Source organism: Eptesicus fuscus, chromosome 9, assembly GCF_027574615.1.
Source record: "Eptesicus fuscus isolate TK198812 chromosome 9, DD_ASM_mEF_20220401, whole genome shotgun sequence".
Lineage (NCBI taxonomy): Eukaryota > Metazoa > Chordata > Mammalia > Chiroptera > Vespertilionidae > Eptesicus > Eptesicus fuscus.
This window is the reverse complement of record NC_072481.1, coordinates 33,056,749-33,075,356: the sequence shown is the minus strand read 5'-3', so window position 1 is coordinate 33,075,356 and position 18,608 is coordinate 33,056,749. Positions and strand designations below refer to the sequence as shown.

Genomic DNA, 18,608 nt, shown 5'->3' with positions numbered 1-18,608 from the left:
ATTATTTTCATATACACTTTACTAATTTTCTTTCATCTCTGACACTTCTATTATAGAGATAGGGCAAATAGCGATATTAAAATATTTCTTTTCATTAATTTCCTTTCAATGTGCACAAATCCATACACCGGGCCACAATAAAAAGGAATGATGTTTTGATATATGTATGCCACAACATGGATGAATCTTGAAAACATTGTGCTAAATAAAAAAACCAGACACAAAAGGCCACATGTTGTATGATTCCATTTATATAAAACTAGCGGCCCAGTGCACAAAATTCGTGCACGGGGGGGTGGGGGAGCTTGTCCCTCAGCCCAGCCTGCACCCTCTCCAATCTGGGACCCCTCAGGGGATGTCCAACTGCCGGTGGGATCAGGCCTACACCGGCAGTCGGACATCCCTCTCGCAATCCGGGACCACTGGCTCCTAACTGCTCACCTGCCTGCCTGCCTGCCTGATCGCCCCTAACTACTCTGCCTGCCTGATCGCCCCTAACCACTCTGCCTGCCAGCCTGCTCACCCCCAACAGTCCCCCCTGCCGGCCTGATCGCCCCCAACTGGCCCCCCCTGCTGGCCTGCTCGCCCCCAACTTCCCTCCCCTCCTGGCCTGATCGCCCCTAACCACCTCTACCTTGGGCCCTGCCACCATGGCTTTGTCCAGAAGGACGTCCGGAAGGTCTCCCCGTCTAATTAGCATATTACCTTTTTATTAGTATAGAGGCCCAGTGCACAAAATTTGTGCACTTGGCGGGAGGGGGGGTCCCCTCAGCCTGGCCTACGCCCTCTCACAGTCCAGAAGCCCCCAGGGGATGTCCAACTGACGGCTTAGGCCCACTCACTGTGGGCCTATGCTGTCAGTCGAACATCCTTAGTGCTGCTGTGGAAGCAGGAGAGGCTCCCGCCACCCCCACTCCACTCGCCATCCGTGAACGTGGCTCAGGGCTTCTGGCTGAGCAGCGCTCCCCCTGTGGGAGTGCACTGACCACCAGGGGGTAGCTCCTGCATTGAATGTCTGCCCCCTGGTAGTCAGTGCGCATCATAGCGACCGGTCATTCTGCCGTTCGGTCGATTTTCGTATTAGACTTTTATTATACAGGATAGGCAAATCTATATATATAAAAGCCTAAGCAACCGAACAACCAAATGACCGGTCACTATGATGCCCACTGACCACCAGGGGGCAGATGATCAATGCAGGAGGTGCCCCCTGGTGGTCAGTGCGCTCCCACAGCCAACCTCTCGCAGCCTGCCAACCTCCCGAGGTTCCTCCCCCCCGGCCGGCTGATCCCGATTGGAACCTCCCGCGGCCCCTCCCCGCAGCGGGCCAATCTCCCACAGCCCCTAACCCTGACCAGCCAACCTCCCGCGGCCCCGATCAGCCCTGATCACCAGCCAGGCCAAGGGAACCTCCTGTGCACAAATTCGTGCACCGGGCCTCTGGTCTATATATAATAAAGTAGGTTAGTAGTTGTCATTAACTAGGAGAAGGGGATAGTGAGTAGCTGCTACTGAATATGAAGTTTCTTTTGGGGATAATAAAAATGTTCAGGAATTAGACAGTAATGTCTATACAACTTTGTGAATATACTAAAAAACACCAAATTGTACATTTTTAAATGGCAACTTTTATGGCATGTGAATTATATTTCAAGAAAACTATTATATAAAAGTTAAATTAAAAAATTAAAAATATGATAGACAGTGATAAGGACTATAGGGAACAATTAAATAGGTAAAAGGATAAGGAGTATCAAAGGCAGAGGTGAGGGTTATATATTTTAGATGAGTAGCCCAGCAAAAGTCTTACTAAAAAGGTGAAGAAGGTAAGAGATATCCATATGGGATATGGGGGATGAAGTGTTCCAGACAAAGGAAAAGGAGGCAAATATAAAGGCCATTAGGTGGACATTCGCCTTCATATTTAAGGAACTGAAAGAAAACTATGCAGTTGGAGCAGAGAGAATGGGTAAGAAATAGATGAATGAAGGCAGAAAAACAGGGTAGTGTCACAGATCCTGTAGGGCCCAGTAAATCACCTCAAGGATACTAGCTTATTCTGCTGTATGGGAAACCACTGAAACATTTTGAACAGTAGTAACATGATCTGAATAATTTTAACAGGATCATTCTAGCTATGCTGAAAACACAATGAAGGGTGGTATAAGTGAAAGTAGAGAGATGAGTTTGGTTATGCTGCTCAAAAACATGATCCTGACCAGCAACATGAAATTCACTAGGGAACTTTTTAGAAATCTAGTATCTCCGGCCTCACTGTAGACTTTCTAAATAAGTCTGAGAATGGAGCCCAAGAATCTGCATTTTAAGGTAACTTTCAGAAGATTCATATGCATATTAATGTTTGAGAAGCCCAGATCTAGAATACTCCCCCCTCAAATATTCACCAGGTTCACGTTCTTACCTTTCCTTCAAGTATTTGCTCTAAGGTCACCATCTCAGTGACAATTTAAATTTGAAATACCACCAGAATAGCATCATTCCCTATAACCTTTTCTATTTTATTTTTCTCATTAAATTTATCACCATCTTATTATATACTTTTGTTATTTACTGTATTTGTCTTCTGCCACTCAGAACATTAATACCATAAGAGCTGTGTAGTCTGTTTTATTTATTGTCATATTCCTAGAGACTAGATCAGTACTTCATACCCAGCAGACACCCAAAAAAAAATATTTATTGAATGAATAAATGGCTAAAGAAAAGATGGTGGAAGTGCTAGGTGGGAGCTAAAGTTAGGCCTAGTGAAGATCAGTCCACTAATATCAAGTGGGCCTTAATCATATTTCTATAAAGGCTATTAGTCTAAATAGATCCAGGTATAAAGGTTTTATTTTATTTTATTTACAAAGGGGTAATCTAATGAGAAATAATTGAAATATTATTAATTTGGATTTTTTTATATGATAAAAAAGTGCTAAACAATTACATATGAATATGATTTCAAGGCAGATACTATACATATTGAAGATAATGATTTAAAATATGAGAAGCACTTATTTATGAAAATGATTGCTATACAGTAAATCACTCATCTTAATTTGCTAAACCAAGTCTCCCAAAAGGATCTCTACTTGGTCTACTATCTTCCTTAAGCTAGTTCAGCTTTTCTCCATGTTAACAAATAAGAAAATTGCATTTAATTGGAAAAATAATAATAATAAAGGATACTCATTACTATTGCATGTCTATATGAGGCACTATATGAACATTCTATGGTGGATTATTTCACTTAACTTTCATAAGTTAGGCAGCAGCATCTCTACTTTTTAAAAAATGAGAAAACTGATAAATGCTTTAAAAGACAAGCAACGTATGCAAGTTTATTAAATTACTAAGTGTGGAAGATGAGATTCAAAACCTATGTAATTTAACTAAGAGCCCACACTCTTAGCCATCCCACTGTCACCAGATTTATTTTAAAAATACAATCTTTAAATCAATTTTTCACTAATTCAAGTAATGAGACCCTCATAATGATTTTATGCAACTTTAATCATTCACATACTATCATGTTTAAATTTGCCATGTCTACCAGTACTATTATTTATTTGATACTGTCTTTAAATTATTTTTTGCCTTATCTTAAGCCTTATCTATAAAATTATAAAGTTATTTTATCTTTTCTGTCTTCAAATCTTTATTGTTGAGAGTACTATAGATGTCGGCCTTTTTTCCCCATTGTCCCCCCCTCCACCCAGTTCCTACCCTGCCCCATACCAGACCTTCACCACCCTTCTGTCTGTTTCTATAGGTAAGATTTTTGGTTAATCTCTTCTTGACCCCTCTCCCGCCTTCCCTCAAGATTCATCAGTCTCTTCCATGTTTCCATGCCTCTGATTCTATTTTATTCACCAGTTTATTATGTTCATTAGACTTCTTGTTCACTTATTTTGACTTTTAGATTCAACTGTTATTATTTATTGCCCATATTTTTTCTTTCCTCCCCCCTCCCCTCTTCTTCCCCCCTCTCCCCCCCCTTCTTCTTCTTCCTCTTCTACTCTTCAATATTTCATGTAATTCTGGTTTGGTGGTGATGAACTCCTTTAGCTTTTTCTTGTCTGGGAAGCTCTTTATCTTACCTTCAATTCTAAATGATAGCTTTGCTGGGTAGAGGCATCTTGGTTGTAGGTCCTTGCTTTTCATCCCCTTGAATATTTCTTGCCATTCCTTCTGGCCTGCAAAGTTTCTGTTGAGAAATCAGCTGACAGTCATATGGGTGCTCCCTTGTAGGTAACTGACTGCTCTTCTCTTGCTGCTTTTAAGATTCTCTTTGTCTTTAACCCTTGGCATTTTAATTATGATGTGTCTTGGTGTGAGCCTCTTTGGGTTCATCTTGTTTGGGACTCTCTGTGCTTCCTGGACTTGTAAGTCTATTTCTTTCACCAAGCAAGGGAAGTTTTCAGTCATTACTTTTTTCAGATCAGTTTTCAGTATCTTGCTCTCTCTCTTCTCCTTCTGGCAACCCCATAATGTGAATGTTGGTACACCTGAAGTAGTCTCAGAGACTCCTTATACTATCTTCATATTTTTGGATTATTTTTTCTTTTTGCTCTTCTGATTGGGTGTTTTCTGCTTTCTTATATGCCAAATCTTTGATTTGACTCTTGGAATCCTCTCCTCTACTGCTGAATCCTGTAAGTTATTCTTTATCTAAGTTAGTGTATGCTTAATTTCTGACTGGTCTTTTTTTATGTCTTTGACATTCTCACTAAGATCCTTGAAAGTTTCACTAAATCCCTTGAACCCCTCATTAAGTCCCTTGAAGCTCTCATTCAGATCCTTGAGTAATCTTATAACCATTGTTTTGAACTCTGTATCCAGTTGCTCCCATTTCTTTCATTTGTAACATGTTTCTTTGTCTCCACATTTTGACTGCTTCCCTGTGTTTGTTTCTAGGTAGAGTTTCAATGTCTCCTGGAATTCTTAGAATGGCCTTGTGTAGTAGGTGTCCTGTAGGGCCCAGTGGCTCAGCCTCCCCAGTCACCTGAGCTGGGCACTCTAGATGTGCCTGTGTGGGCTGTGTGGGCTTGTTGTAGTTGAGCCTTGATTGCTGTTGACGTCACTGGGAGAATTTGACCTCCAGGCCAATTAGCTGTGAGGACCAGTTGTGACTACAGTAGAAGAGCTACTGTGCAGGAGAAACTCCTAAGGAGCAGGACGTGCTTCAGTGGGGCTTTGATGCTCACTAAGTCTGCTCCTTGAGTGTGCTTATGGATATGCAGAATTATAATCTGGTATGATCTGAAGCTGTCCACCGGATGCACTAGCTCTAGGACCTCCAGGGAGGGGCAAAGTAGACCACTGCCTGGGGCTATGCAGCAGGAACTACAGAGAGATCTGCAGATGGCTGCTATTTGTATTGGGTTAGCAAGTGCTCAGGCGAGGCGAGGCCCAGCTGTGAAGCAAGGCAGGCTGCTGCTAGTGCTGGGTCTTGGGCCTTTTATTGATAGATTTGGGACCAACTGATACCAGCTGTAGCTTGTTTTGACAGGTTTTAGCAAAGTCTGAAGCCTGAGCCAGGACAGGCCATCCCTCTAGAAAACCTGCTGCAAATAGCTTGGGTGGGGCTGCAAATTGGATGTGGCAGGGTCTCAGGGACTCAACAGGGCTGAGCAAACAGTGAGTCATGCTGATTGAACTCAGATATGGCTGTCAGCCATCTCTGTGATGGGGGATGTCCCAGCACAGGAACAATGATCCCTGTGAGCATCTCCATCTGAGAAAAAGCCAACCCTGAGTTCCTGGCCCGATGCCAGACAGTCTAGTTCCTCCCCATATGTGTCTAGGTCCCCCAAAGCAGCCTGGCGCTTTGGCTCAGAGAGATCAAGTCCGAGTAAGTTCGTGTGCTGGCCCTTTAAAAGGAACACCTGGGTCTCCAGCAGCCTCCATGTCACTCAGCCACAATCCCCACTGGTTTTTATAGCCCAAAATTATGGAACTTCTCCTCCCAGCTCTGAAACCCTACCTTGGGGGTCTGGTGTGCGACTGGGATCACCTGCTTCTCACAGGCAGCCTCTACAGAGACTATCTCCCTCCAGATTAAAAAACTGACACACATGGGTGTCGGACCAGCCCATTCTGCACCTCCACACAGCTACCAGTCTCGATGTGCTTTCTTCTTTACTTCTCTAGTTGTAGGACTTCCATTCATCCATCTTTCAGATGGTTCTGAACGATGGTTGTTCTATATTTTAGTTGTAAATCTGATGTGGTTGTGGGAGGCAGCGCGTACTGGCATTTAACTATGTCACCATCTTGGTTCTCTCCTATTTTTTCTTATATACCTAAAGATACTACTAAGTTTTTTTAAATGGTCTATCAATATAACATTATCTGTATACTACCATAAATAAAAAGCTTTTTCTGAACTCTTTACCAGTCTTTCTCAAAGTGTGGCAAATAATGATTTAGAAGTAGTTTTTCCTTTTTTATCTATGTATCACGAAAGGGCTTTATTCTTTTAGCCATAGAAGTATTAAAAAAGACTGTCAAAGAAAAGTCATTAGACAAAATCAGAATTAAAGTACTCAAAAGACAAGGATAATATTTACAAACAATTAATTAAAACTGAGATTAAAATCCCATAAGAAAATGAATTTTACAATGATAATTCTCAAGGAAATTGCAATGGTGTCCTAATCAATCTCTGCTTCCAGCCTTGTTACTGTCAAAGAATTTGCTGTACTGTAGCCAAATATATACATAGCACTATCTTGCTTAAAATTATTCAATGGCTTCTCAAAACATCCTATATAATAAAAGACCAACGACCATAACAGCAGAATGACCAGAACGACCGCTCGACCAGTCACTATGAGGTGCACTAACCACCTCTTAGTTTGTCCCCCACCAGCCAGTAGGTTCAAATTGCTGGATGGCGAACAGGAAACCGGGGTGGGTGGCAGTGGGGGGCGGGACTGGCGAGTGGGTGGAATGGCCAACCACTTGGTCCCTTCCCCCAACCCACAGGCTCCGATCGCCGGATGGCAGATGGGGAACCGGGGTGGGTGGTGGAAAATGCAGGCGGCTCCAGGCCAAGGACCCTGCCCCGCTAGTTGCCCCATACACAGAGGCCAACCCGCAGCAGGGGTGGGGCCGGTGAGCAGGCGGGAACGACTTGCCTCTCGGTCCCTCCCCCCAGCCATCAGGCTCCGACTGCCACATGGCAAATGAGGAACCGAGGTGGGTGGCGGTGGGGGGCGGGACTGGCGAGTGGCCTAATGGGTAGCCTCTTGGTCCCTCCGCCCGGCCCGCAGGCTTCGATCGCCACATGGCGAACAAGGAACCGGGTGGATGGCAGGGGATACGGGAGGCGCCAGGCCAAGGCCCCCACCCAGCTGGTCGCCCCACACACAGAGGATGACCTGCAGCGGGGGCAGAGCTGGCGAGTGGGTGGGACCAGCTGACCTCTCGGTCCCTCCCCCACCCGGCCATCAGGCTCCCATTGCCCGATGGCAAACTGGGAACCCAGGTGGGTGGTGGCGGGGGGCGAGGCCAGCTGCCAGGAGCCTAGGGACTGTACCCGCACACAATTTCATGCGCTGGGCCTCTAGTTCATTAATAAAGTCCAAACTCTTTATAATGTCCTAAAAGACCCTTTATCTCCAATTCTTGTGTACTTTTCAGATATAACTTTTGCACTTTCCCCTTAATTCACTGTTCAATTCCCCCTCAATTCACTGTTCACATTAAAGTCTCACATTTATATCATGCATTTTATCAACCCTAAGTCCAAATCTCTCAATTAAATCATGTGCATTCTCAACTCAAGTTTCTGACACAACTAAATTACCACTTTATCTGTATTACCCCAATCTAACTAGAAGCTTTCTTGAGGTCTGGGGCTGTGATGGGGGGTGGCGGGGGGGAGAAAAGTATTCTTTTTTGGTTGGTATTTTTGGTTTTCCATTGTAAACACATGCTTATCACATAATAAAAACTCAATACACACATATTTTATAAATAAATCAGCAATATATTACCAGGACCATTTAAAGAGTATGAGAGGAGGGGGGAGGGAATAGGGAAAAAGAGAAAGGAAGGGAAGGGTGACAGGAGGGGAGGGGAGGAAACATACTGACTATATTGACTACAGGAGTCACTAAATGTATATTTGCACAAGCTTTTTACCTATTATAATAAATGTAAAGTTCTTTTTTTAGCTTAAAGAGCCATATTATTAATGTTCTTCTGAATTTCAATGTGGTTAATATAAAAATGGGGGTAATTTAAAGACTATTAATATAGGAAAATCCCCCCTCAAAAAAAAGACTTGTGGGATAATCTAATTTGTACTTACTCAAATCATCCGATATGTCTTCAATTCCTGATGCACTATCATCAGAATCACCAGTATTATCTGTAGATGTTTGTTGCTTCTGAGATCGTAGTGAGTTTTCCGGAGCAGATTTTTCTCCCTCTACATCAATATTCACCTTTTCAAGGGAAGTACAAGAGCTTGTAATTTTTTTTCCAATCTGCTGTAATTCTGTCTGCCTTATGTTTTCTTTCAACAGTGAACTGGGTACCTTCTCTGCTTCTGCTGGTGAACTAGGAACTTTTTCTGATTTCATCTGAGAACTAGGTGCTTTTTCTTTCTTCTGTGAACTAAGTGCCTTTTCTGCTATCGCTGCCTGTGAACTGGGTGCCTTTTCTGTTTTCACTGGTGAATTAGGTGACTTCGTTAATTTTTCTGCTTTTGCCTGTAAACTGGATGCTTTTTCTACTTTTGCCTGTGAAACAGGTACCTTTTCTGTTCTCACAGGTGAATTAGGTGACTTTTTTGCTTTGCAATGACTTTGATCTCGAAGGACTAACCCCAAATCTTTGGGGCCTGGAATATTGGCAACATTTACTTTACATGATTTAACTTCTGTTTTTTCTATACAAATATCATTTTGCTTATTTTTTTTACTACTATTCCTATTTGGCGAGCTGATCCCAATTTCTTTTATGGATTTATCATTTCTGGCTTTCAAAGTTTGATTAGTTATAACTTTAACTGTTTTGCTTTCTTCAGAAAGGGTCCAAGCATTCTTCTTTGGTTCATGATTTTCATTTTTAGAGGTCTTAGACTCTTCCATTATTTGAAAAGCTGCTTCTTTCCAATTGTGATATTGTAAAATAGCAGATATCCAGTAGTTTGAATTGCTTCAAATCCAGTTTAGGCAAGCAACCAATCTATTGAATTAAAAACAAAATAAAAAACAATAAAACTGTTATTCAAAATGCAAAACTTACTTTTTAAAATTTGATGAGACATTAAAAACTTTTAAAATTTGTTCTCAAACTGAAATAATAGTAAAAAAAATGTTTAAGCTCTGAAAACTATATGAGAAAGAATTAAAGCCATTTAGTAAATAATAGCCAAATGCTCATAAAGGAGGTTCTAATGTAATTATGGCAATAAGTCTCAAAACAAGGGAATTTTAGAAGTAAAACATATTACTCAATAAGAATTTCAACTAAAAGGAAAATGATTGTGATGTACCACAGTTAATATAAAAGAGAATGAAACAAAGAAAATACAAGAATTCCCATCTATATACGACATAGGAAATCTATACTAATAAATGGGCAATATGCTAATTAGACCAGACATCTTCCGGACAACCTTCCAGATGTCCTTCCAGACAAAGCCATGGTGGTGGGGCCGAGGTAGAGGCAGTTAGGGATGATCATGCCGGCTGGGGAGAGCAGTTCGGGGTATCAGGCCAGCAGGGGAGAGCAGTTAGGGCGATCAGGCAGGCAGGCAGAGGTGGTTAGGGGCAATCAGGCAGGCAGGCAAAGGTGGTTAGGGGAGATCAGGCAGGAAGGCAGAGTGGTTTGGGGCAATCAGGCAGGCAGGCAGGTGATTAGTAGCCAGCAGTCCCAGATTGCTAGAGGGATGTCCGACTGCCGGTTTAGGCCCGATCCCACAGGCATCGGGCCTAAACTGGCAGTCGGACATCCCCCGAGGGGTCCCAGATTGGAGACGGTGCAGGCCGGACTGAGGGATACCCCCCCATGCACGAATTTCGTGCACTGGGCCTCTAATCAGTTTATAAAGCCTAAGTGGTAAGATCTTGTCCACATGTCTTTTCTACTAAACACTACATATTTGTACCACTAACCTTCTAACTTGACTCTCTAAACATAGGGATACAATTTCAAGATATTTTCTCCACCTCCGAAGTATAAAGGACTTTAAATTCTTAGAGGTAAAAAAAATTTTTAAACCTATATAAACCCAGAGTTAAAAAGTGACAGTAAAATTTTGAATATTATAATGATGAGTATATGTCAATATACATTTGTCAAAATGCATAGAATATATTCCACTAAGAGTGAGACCCAACATAAACTATGGACTTTGGGTAATAATTATGTGTTAATGTTCCTGGCTATAACAAATGTACTACTCTGCTGCAGGGATGTTGACAGCGGGGAAGCTATACTTTGGGGAGAAAGGAAGTATTAAAGGTACTCTGTACTTTCTGTTCAGTTTTGCTGTGAAACAAAAACTGCTCTAAAAAATGTTTTTACAAAAAGATGATAGTAAGAACACTAATATCAGAGTTCTGTATTTTGTTCTAAAATAGAAACAATTTTGCATTTACCAGAGAATATAAATTATAAACTAATTAAAAGACTGCATTTTGTTAAAATATTCCAATATTAGAACTATCTTGTATACTATATCATATGGAAATCAGGATTTTTGCTATTCACTTTGCCCTGTATGCCTTAAATTCAGACCTATGCCTCTAAACAAAGATTAATAACATAAGTAAAAATTAGAGTCAGCAATAACAAACTGCATGTGTAGCACTTTTGATTTTACTTGATTAATTTATTAAATTACATATTTGGGCAACAGAATACCTCTAATAATATAAGTATACATCATATAAACACAAAAATATTACCTAAAATAAAAAGCTCAGAACACAGGTCGTTTACTCCCAATTACCTATATTTATGCCAAAGCATACTTCAAAAATAAATAAATAGAAAATACACTTAACTAGTTGTCTCCACTGAAACATCTTATTCAACTTGGACCCAGTTCTTATAATTCCTATTTGTAATACAGTTCCCTACATTCTCTGTCTTAATCTCTGTCTAGATTATCATCCTTTGTTGTTTTTTTAAACTTATTAGTTTTTCTAAATTATTTTATAAAGTAATATTTCAAAATATGACAATTAAAATTTAAGCCAAAACCATACTAGATTTCACCATTAATTTTTTGTCGAACTAACATTATTTTCCGATAAAAAGCTATAGCACTTTTATACAATAAATACCATGGGTTTTGAACATTTGAATTTATTTAATTAATACATTTTCTTTCATTACTTTTAAAATTTTTATTTATTGATTTTTAAAGAGAAAGGGAGGAAGGGAGAGAGGTTGGAGTGAAAGAGAGAGAAACGTCGATTTGTTATTCCACCTATTTATGCAATCATTGGTTGATTCTTTTACACTCCCCAAGCAGAGACCGAAACTGCAATCTTAGTATTAGCAGGAGGAAACTCTAACCAACTGAGCAACCCTGCCAGGGCTCTTTCATTATTTTTGGTAAACTGTTTTACTGTCAAACAGTTGTCAAATATTTGATTATGCCTAAATTCTTATAGAACCTGCTGCAGGTTCCTAATTTTAAAAATAAAAATGGGTACTATTTCTGAAAGACTAGTTTTACCTAATACAATAACTGAAATATTTTAAAATTCTAATACTATTCTACAATAAAGACTCTTCAATAATTTTGTAGCTGTCATCTTACTGACAAAGACCATAAATAATAAAGATTTGCTACAGCAACACTGATCCACAATTTGGTTTAATGAATCTTTATGGACACACTATTGCTCCACTCAATAAAAAAACCCTCTACATATCAAGATTGCATATATAAATAAAAGCTACAAAGGTTTTTAAAAATCAATATATACTTAATTAATATAAATAAATGCTTAGTAAGGAATACAAGGTTCAGAAAATTGCCAGGTTTCATTTTAAGGGAATAATTTGTTTCATGTAACTAAAATTACATTTACATTTTTAATAGGAAAAATGTGTTATTAAAAAGAAACCAAACTATATTTATTTTCTAATCTTCCCCACCTTTTCTTATAAGAGTAACAAATGCCCTATTGCCTCAAAAAGAAGTGTGATAACTTTATAGCAAAAACTTCTATACCCTGGTCAGGTAGCTTAGTTGGTTAGAGCATCATCCAATATACCAAGGTTGTAGGTTTGATCCCCCATCAGGGCACATACATGAATAAACCAATGAATGCATAAGTAAGTAAAACAACAAATCTCTCTCTCTCTCTCTCTCTCTCTCTTTTTCTCTCTCTTCCTTTCCCGCTCCCAAGAAATTTTTAAAAACACTTCTGAATTCTATAATTGTAAGGTAATAAATTTGTAAGATAATAAATCTGTAAGATTATTTGTAGCAATGTGTTACAGCATCAATAAGAAACTAACAAAATGAAAAAATTGCTGTTTTTACCTTTTTCTTTTAAACTATCAACAGTATAAAAATTTCCCCCCAAAATTGTAATTCCTAGAAATACAGTTCTCTCTGAGACAGAATTTTGAAAATAAGGTCCACTGCTTCCCAGTGCACGCTCATAGCAAAATAGATTACAACTAGAAATTAAAGCAGTAATAAAAAAAGCAAAACTCTGAACAAGTAAAATTTTACCAAACATTCAAAGAAAAACACCTTCTCCAATTATTCAAAAAAAATTAAAAGAAGAGGGAAGACACCCAAGCTCATTTTACGAGGCTAGCATTATCCCAATTCCAAAACCAGATAAAAATAATACGAAGAAAGAAAATTACAAGCCAATATATCCCTGCTGAACATCAATGCTAAAATCCTCAACAAAGTATTAGCAAACCAGATCTAGCATTAAAAAGATCATAGACCAGTGATGGCGAACCTATGACACGTGTGTCAGCACTGACACGCGTAGCCATTTCTGATGACATGTGGCCGTGAGGATGAAACATTTGCTGCTCCTGAGGATGAAACATTTGCGAAATAATGTTTTTTTCCTCAAAGTGACACACTACCCGAGTTATGCTCAGTTTTTTGGCGAAGTTTGACACACCAAGCTCAAAAGGTTGCCCATCACTGTCATAGACCATGTAATTTCAGAATACTAACAATTTTAAAAGAGGAAAGATATGTGTGCTGAGAAAATAAGAGATTTCTATTTATAAAACAATATTTTAAAAATATATGTATCTACTCCAGACTGGTGCCTTCACATCCATCTTTTCCTGTTGCACATTGAAGTATTGGAACTGTTTCAAGAGAAGTTTTTGATATCTTTCTATAATTATCCATCATTCAATTAGCAGACTGGCCTACAAATTCTGGGGCCTGAGATTTAAAAGTTGTTTGAATACACTAGCTAAGGAAGTTTACCTGAAATAACTAGTGGAGAACCAAATCACAGCAACAGTTACTGTTCAAGTAACCCTTCCATGAATCAGACAGGGAAACTACTGTATGGCATAATTCCACAAAGTTATCACAATCTTCTACTGCTTAAAAACAAGCAAGTAAGCCGAAGCCAGTTTGGCTCAGTGGATAGAGCGTCGGCCTGCGGACTCAAGGGTCCCAGGTTCGATTCCGGTGAAGGGCATGTGCCTTGACTGAGGGAACATCCCCAGTGAGGGGTGTTCAGGAGGCGGCTGATGGATGTTTCTCTCTCATCAATGTTTCTGGCTCTCTGTCCCTCTCTCTTCCTCTCTGTGGAAAATCAATAAAATATATATATTTTAAAAACACACACACAAAAAACAAGTAAAAAAGCAAGCAAACAAACAAACAACCTTAATGAGCCCTGGCTGGTTTCGCTCAGTGGTTAGAATGTCAGCCTTGGGACCGGAGAGTAGCAGGTTCAATTGCCAGTCAAGGGCATATACTAGGTCAGTGGTCGGCAAACCGCGGCTCGCGAGCCACATGCGGCTCTTTGGTCCCTTGAGTGTGGCTCTTCCACAAAATACCACGGCCTGGGCGAGTCTATTTTGAAGAAGTGGCATTAGAAGAAGTTTAAGTTTAAAAAATTTGGCTCTCAAAAAGAAATTTCAATCATTGTACTGTTGATATTTGGCTCTGTTGACTAATGAGTTTGCCGACCACTGTACTAGGTGAACCAGTTAATAATGCCGTTTTTTTTTCAACAGATGGAGTTACACATATGTTGATATATATGCGATTTGATATGTATGCTATTTTGTTGTATTGACAGCAAGCTTCAAAACTTCATGTCAAATTTGCTGAAGATGTTAACATCATAGATATTTTTACGCTTAAAAATGTCGAATTTCATGCCAAAAAAAGAGCATTTGCAGTAAGTTTTAATTCATTACTTTATTTTGAAGAAAAAGTTATCGTATACTTCGGGAAGCTTATGGTGAACATGTTCCACCTCAAGATAGTTGTGAACGCTGGTTTAAATGCTTTAAAAGTGATGAATTCGATGTGAAAGACAAGATCCAGGTCAACCGATAAAGTTGGGAGACCAACAATTACAAGCATTATTGGATGAAGATGCGTGTCAAACTCAAAAACAACTTGCAGAAAGATTAAATGTTGCTCAGCAAACAATTTCCAATCATTTACAAGCAATGGGAAAGATTTTAAAGGAAGGAAAATGGGTGCCACATCAACTGAACAAAATACAAATGGAAAATCGAAAAGTAATCAGTGAAATGTTGCTTCAACGGCACAAAAGTCTTTTTTGCATCGAACTGTGACTGGCGATGAAAAGTGGATTTATTTTGAGAATTCCGAATGCACAAAATCATGGGTTGATCCAGGTCAACCATCAACACTGACTGCAAGGCCAAATCGCTTCAGAAAGAAGACAATGCTCTGCGTTTGGTGGGATCAGGAAGGTGTGGTGTAGTATGAGCTTCTAAAACCAGGTGAAACCATTAATACTGATCACTACCGACAACAATAATCAATTTGAACCATGCTTTGATAGTAAAATGATCAGAATGGGTCAGAAGACACGGCAAAGTAATTTTGCTTCATGATGACGCACCATCACACACTTCAAAACCAGTTAAAGACTCGTTAAAAGATCTTGCCTGGGAAGTATTAACCCACCTGCCGTATTCACCAGACCTTGCTCCTTCAGATTACCACTTGTTCTGATCGATGGCACACACACTTTCTGAGCAGCACTTCAAAACATACGAAGAAGTGGAAAGTTGGGTCTCTGAATGGTTTGGCTCAAAACAAGGTAAGTTCTATTGGGATGGTATCCACCAATTACCTGGAAGATGGGGGAAATGTGTAGCTAGCAATGGACATTACTTGAATAAAGCACCTTTGATGTTTCTCTTGAAATTATCGTGTTTTCTTTGATTACAAAATCCGCATTATTAACCGGTACACCTGGTACCTCAGTTGCAAGTTCCCCAGCCCCAGTAGGGGCGCTTGCAGGAGGCAACCAATCGATGTGTCTCTCTCATGTTGATGTTTTTCTTTCTCCCTCCTCCTTCCTCCCTTCCACTCCCTCTAGAAATCAATGGGGAAAATATCCTCCAACCACTGAGACCTAACAGCTACTGAGTGACTCTGAACAAGAACACACTGACCCTCTCTGAGTCATAGATTTCTAAACTATAAAATGAGTGGCTGAAACAGGCTATCTTTAGAGTCTACTCCAACTAAAATATTATAATTTTATGCAAATCCTAAAACAGTGATGCTAATTTATATTGGTTCTGATAATTTTACCAAGTTGTAGAATATTACCAGGACCTCTTTAGCTCCATAAAGGCACTGCATTTATACAGATGGATATTAACAAGACATACTGTGGTGATGATTTCACAAAATAGGCAACTATGGAATCATTATGCTGTACACTTGAAACTAATATAATACTGTATGTCAATATTACCTTAATAAAAAATGAAAGAATAAAAGACACAGCATTTGTAACAATGCTCTCCTTCAAGAAAAAAGCTTGCTACACAAAAGAATTGCACATAAACTAAGACTCCAGAAACTGAATTACTATACATGGTATGTGCTTAATAGATAAATTCTAAATGAACATATTATTAAGCATTTTAAAAGGCATTAAATGCTTAAATAATTATATAACCTGGCATATGTCTAGTTGCCTATAATAATAAAAGCGTAATATGCAAATCAACTAAATGGCCAAACAGTGGAACGACCGTCCAGACTACCATGCTATGACATCCACTGGCGCCAGCCAGCCAAGGCAGGTGCAATGCGATTGGTCAGGGGCCCAACCATCACCCCATGATTGACCCCTAAAGGGAGGCCCAGGCCACCAGCCGGGGGGTGATCAATTGGGGGGGGTTCCACGATCGCCCCAAAGAGAGAAGCCCAGGCCACTGACTGGCGGGCTGCAGCGGGTTGGTGGGGACTCCCTCTGCGGGGATGATCCATCGCGGAGCCCCAGCCAGGTGGACAGTGCCTACCTCTTTGGGGCGATCGATCACCCACAGAGGAAGGCCCAGGCTACCTGGCCAGCGGCGCTGCAGTTGGTGGGCAGGACCTCCCTCTACGGGGCAATCGATTGCAGGGTTCCTGGACTGTGAGAGGGCCCACGCCTGGCTGAGGGACCACCACCCGCCCCCCACCCCCGCCCGAGTGCACAAATTTCGTGCACTGGGCCTCTAGTATAATTATAACCAGTTGGTTATTTTTAAACAATGAAATACAAGCAATTAAGAAACCAAGTTTAAAACAATGATTACCTTTAATGCAGTAGCTCTCAAATTTTAGCATTCATTATCTGGAGGATCCCATTCTCAGAGTTTCGGATTCAGTAGGTATGGAATAGGAACCTGGACTTTTGCATTTCTAACAAGCTCCCAGGTGATGTCCATATGGCCAGACTGGGAGCTATACTCAAAGAATCAATGCTCTAAGGCCGTGGTCGGCAAACTGTGGCTCGGGAGCCACATGCGGCTCTTTGGCCCCTTGAGTGTGGCTCTTCCACAAAATACCACGGCCTGGGCGAGTCTATTTTGAAGAAGTGGCGTTAGAAGAAGTTTAAGTTTAAAAAATTTGGCTCTCAAAAGAAATTTCAATGGTTGTACTGTTGATATTTGGCTCTGTTGACTAATGAGTTTGCCGACCACTGCTCTAAGAAGTGGTTCTAAAAGTAGAAGTGAAGGGAAGCCATAACTCCTAAATAATCTTACACACAATGAAAAATTTTATTCGTGCTGGTCAGCCCGCTAAATTGTTGATTTTGCTTACCATTATATCTTCAGTGCCTAGTACAACGTAGGAATTAATACATTTAAGTGGATTAATGAAAAATTAACTTATTATTTTAATTATGTTTTTATTAATTTGAGAGAGGAAGGGAGAGGGTGAGAGAGAAACATCGATGTGAGAGAGAAAAACCAATAAGGTGCCTCCCACACACACCCCAACTGGGGATCAAGCCAGCAACCTGGGCATATGCCCTGACCAGTAATCGAAGTGGCAACTTTTCAGTGCACAAGATGATGTTCAACCAACTGAGCCACATCAGCTGAGGCAACTTAAGTTATTTTTAATTGTTCACACTTTAAAAATAAAACAAATCCAAAAGATGTTTAATTGAATAACTTACATTGTCTACAATATAACTAGGAAATGTCTCTCTTCCAGAAAGCCTTCCCTAATCCATGCCAAACCTTCCTAACACCTAGGCTGGCCTCTTTCTATGAACTTTGCTCTTACCTTTCTCATAGTACTTAATATTCTTCATGTGTTTGCTTCCTATCTGTTCAACTGAGTTTTTTCCAATTTGCTTTTTTATAAAATAAATACAACTACATAGTTCAAAAAGTCTATAGTACTTTAAGGCAAACAGTGTTACCTTACTAACTACCAATCTCTCTTCTCAAAAGCAACTACTTTCAACTCTTTTAGTTGCTTCTTCTGAGACTTATCTCCATATTTCTAGATTATTCTTAAACTGATACTTATTTTGTACTGGCTTTAGATATTACCTACTGATTTCCTACTACGGAATGTAAGAATTTGGCTGTCTCAAATACTCTCCTAAAGACAGAACTGTACACACGCATCCATTCCCATCCCACCCCCATCCTACCAGGATGATTTTTAATATGACATGCCAATATTATTCAAGGCTGAGCCAAATATTATACTAGAACACATAGTTTCCTAGATGTCCATCAGAATTCATTTTTTCCTGGCCACATATCATCTCCCAACTTCCCTCGCATTAGGTGAGTCCTTATAATCAAGTTCTTACCTTCTCCTTGCTCTGCCCTTCTAACTGGATATAGTTCTCATCTTCAATCATATAGATAACAATTACGATGTAATATAGACCAGTGAGTCTCAAACTTCTGTGCATAGGAATCAACAAATGGGCAAAAGACTTAAAAGACATTTCTCCTGTATGCATGCATATAAGCCTATCCAACGGTTAAGTTCAACAGGGGATTGGGGCATGCGTGGGGAGAGGGGTGGGATGGGAATGGGGGGATGAGGACAAATATGTGACACCTTAATCAATAAAGAAATTAAAAAAAATACATGAAAAGAGGTGAAGCTG

At 40.1% G+C, this 18,608-nt stretch overlaps 1 protein-coding gene across 1 annotated transcript in view; it reads right to left on the bottom strand.

Annotated features, from left to right (window-relative positions):
* Window positions 1–18,608, bottom strand: part of TUT4 (terminal uridylyl transferase 4) — a 127,736-nt gene that overhangs the window by 80,371 nt on the left and 28,757 nt on the right. Inside the window, exon 3 of the mRNA XM_028142150.2 lies at window positions 8,324–9,204. Coding sequence (XP_027997951.2) covers window positions 8,324–9,107 — 784 coding nt within the window. The 5' untranslated portion in view covers window positions 9,108–9,204. The remainder of the gene's footprint in view (window positions 1–8,323; window positions 9,205–18,608) is intronic.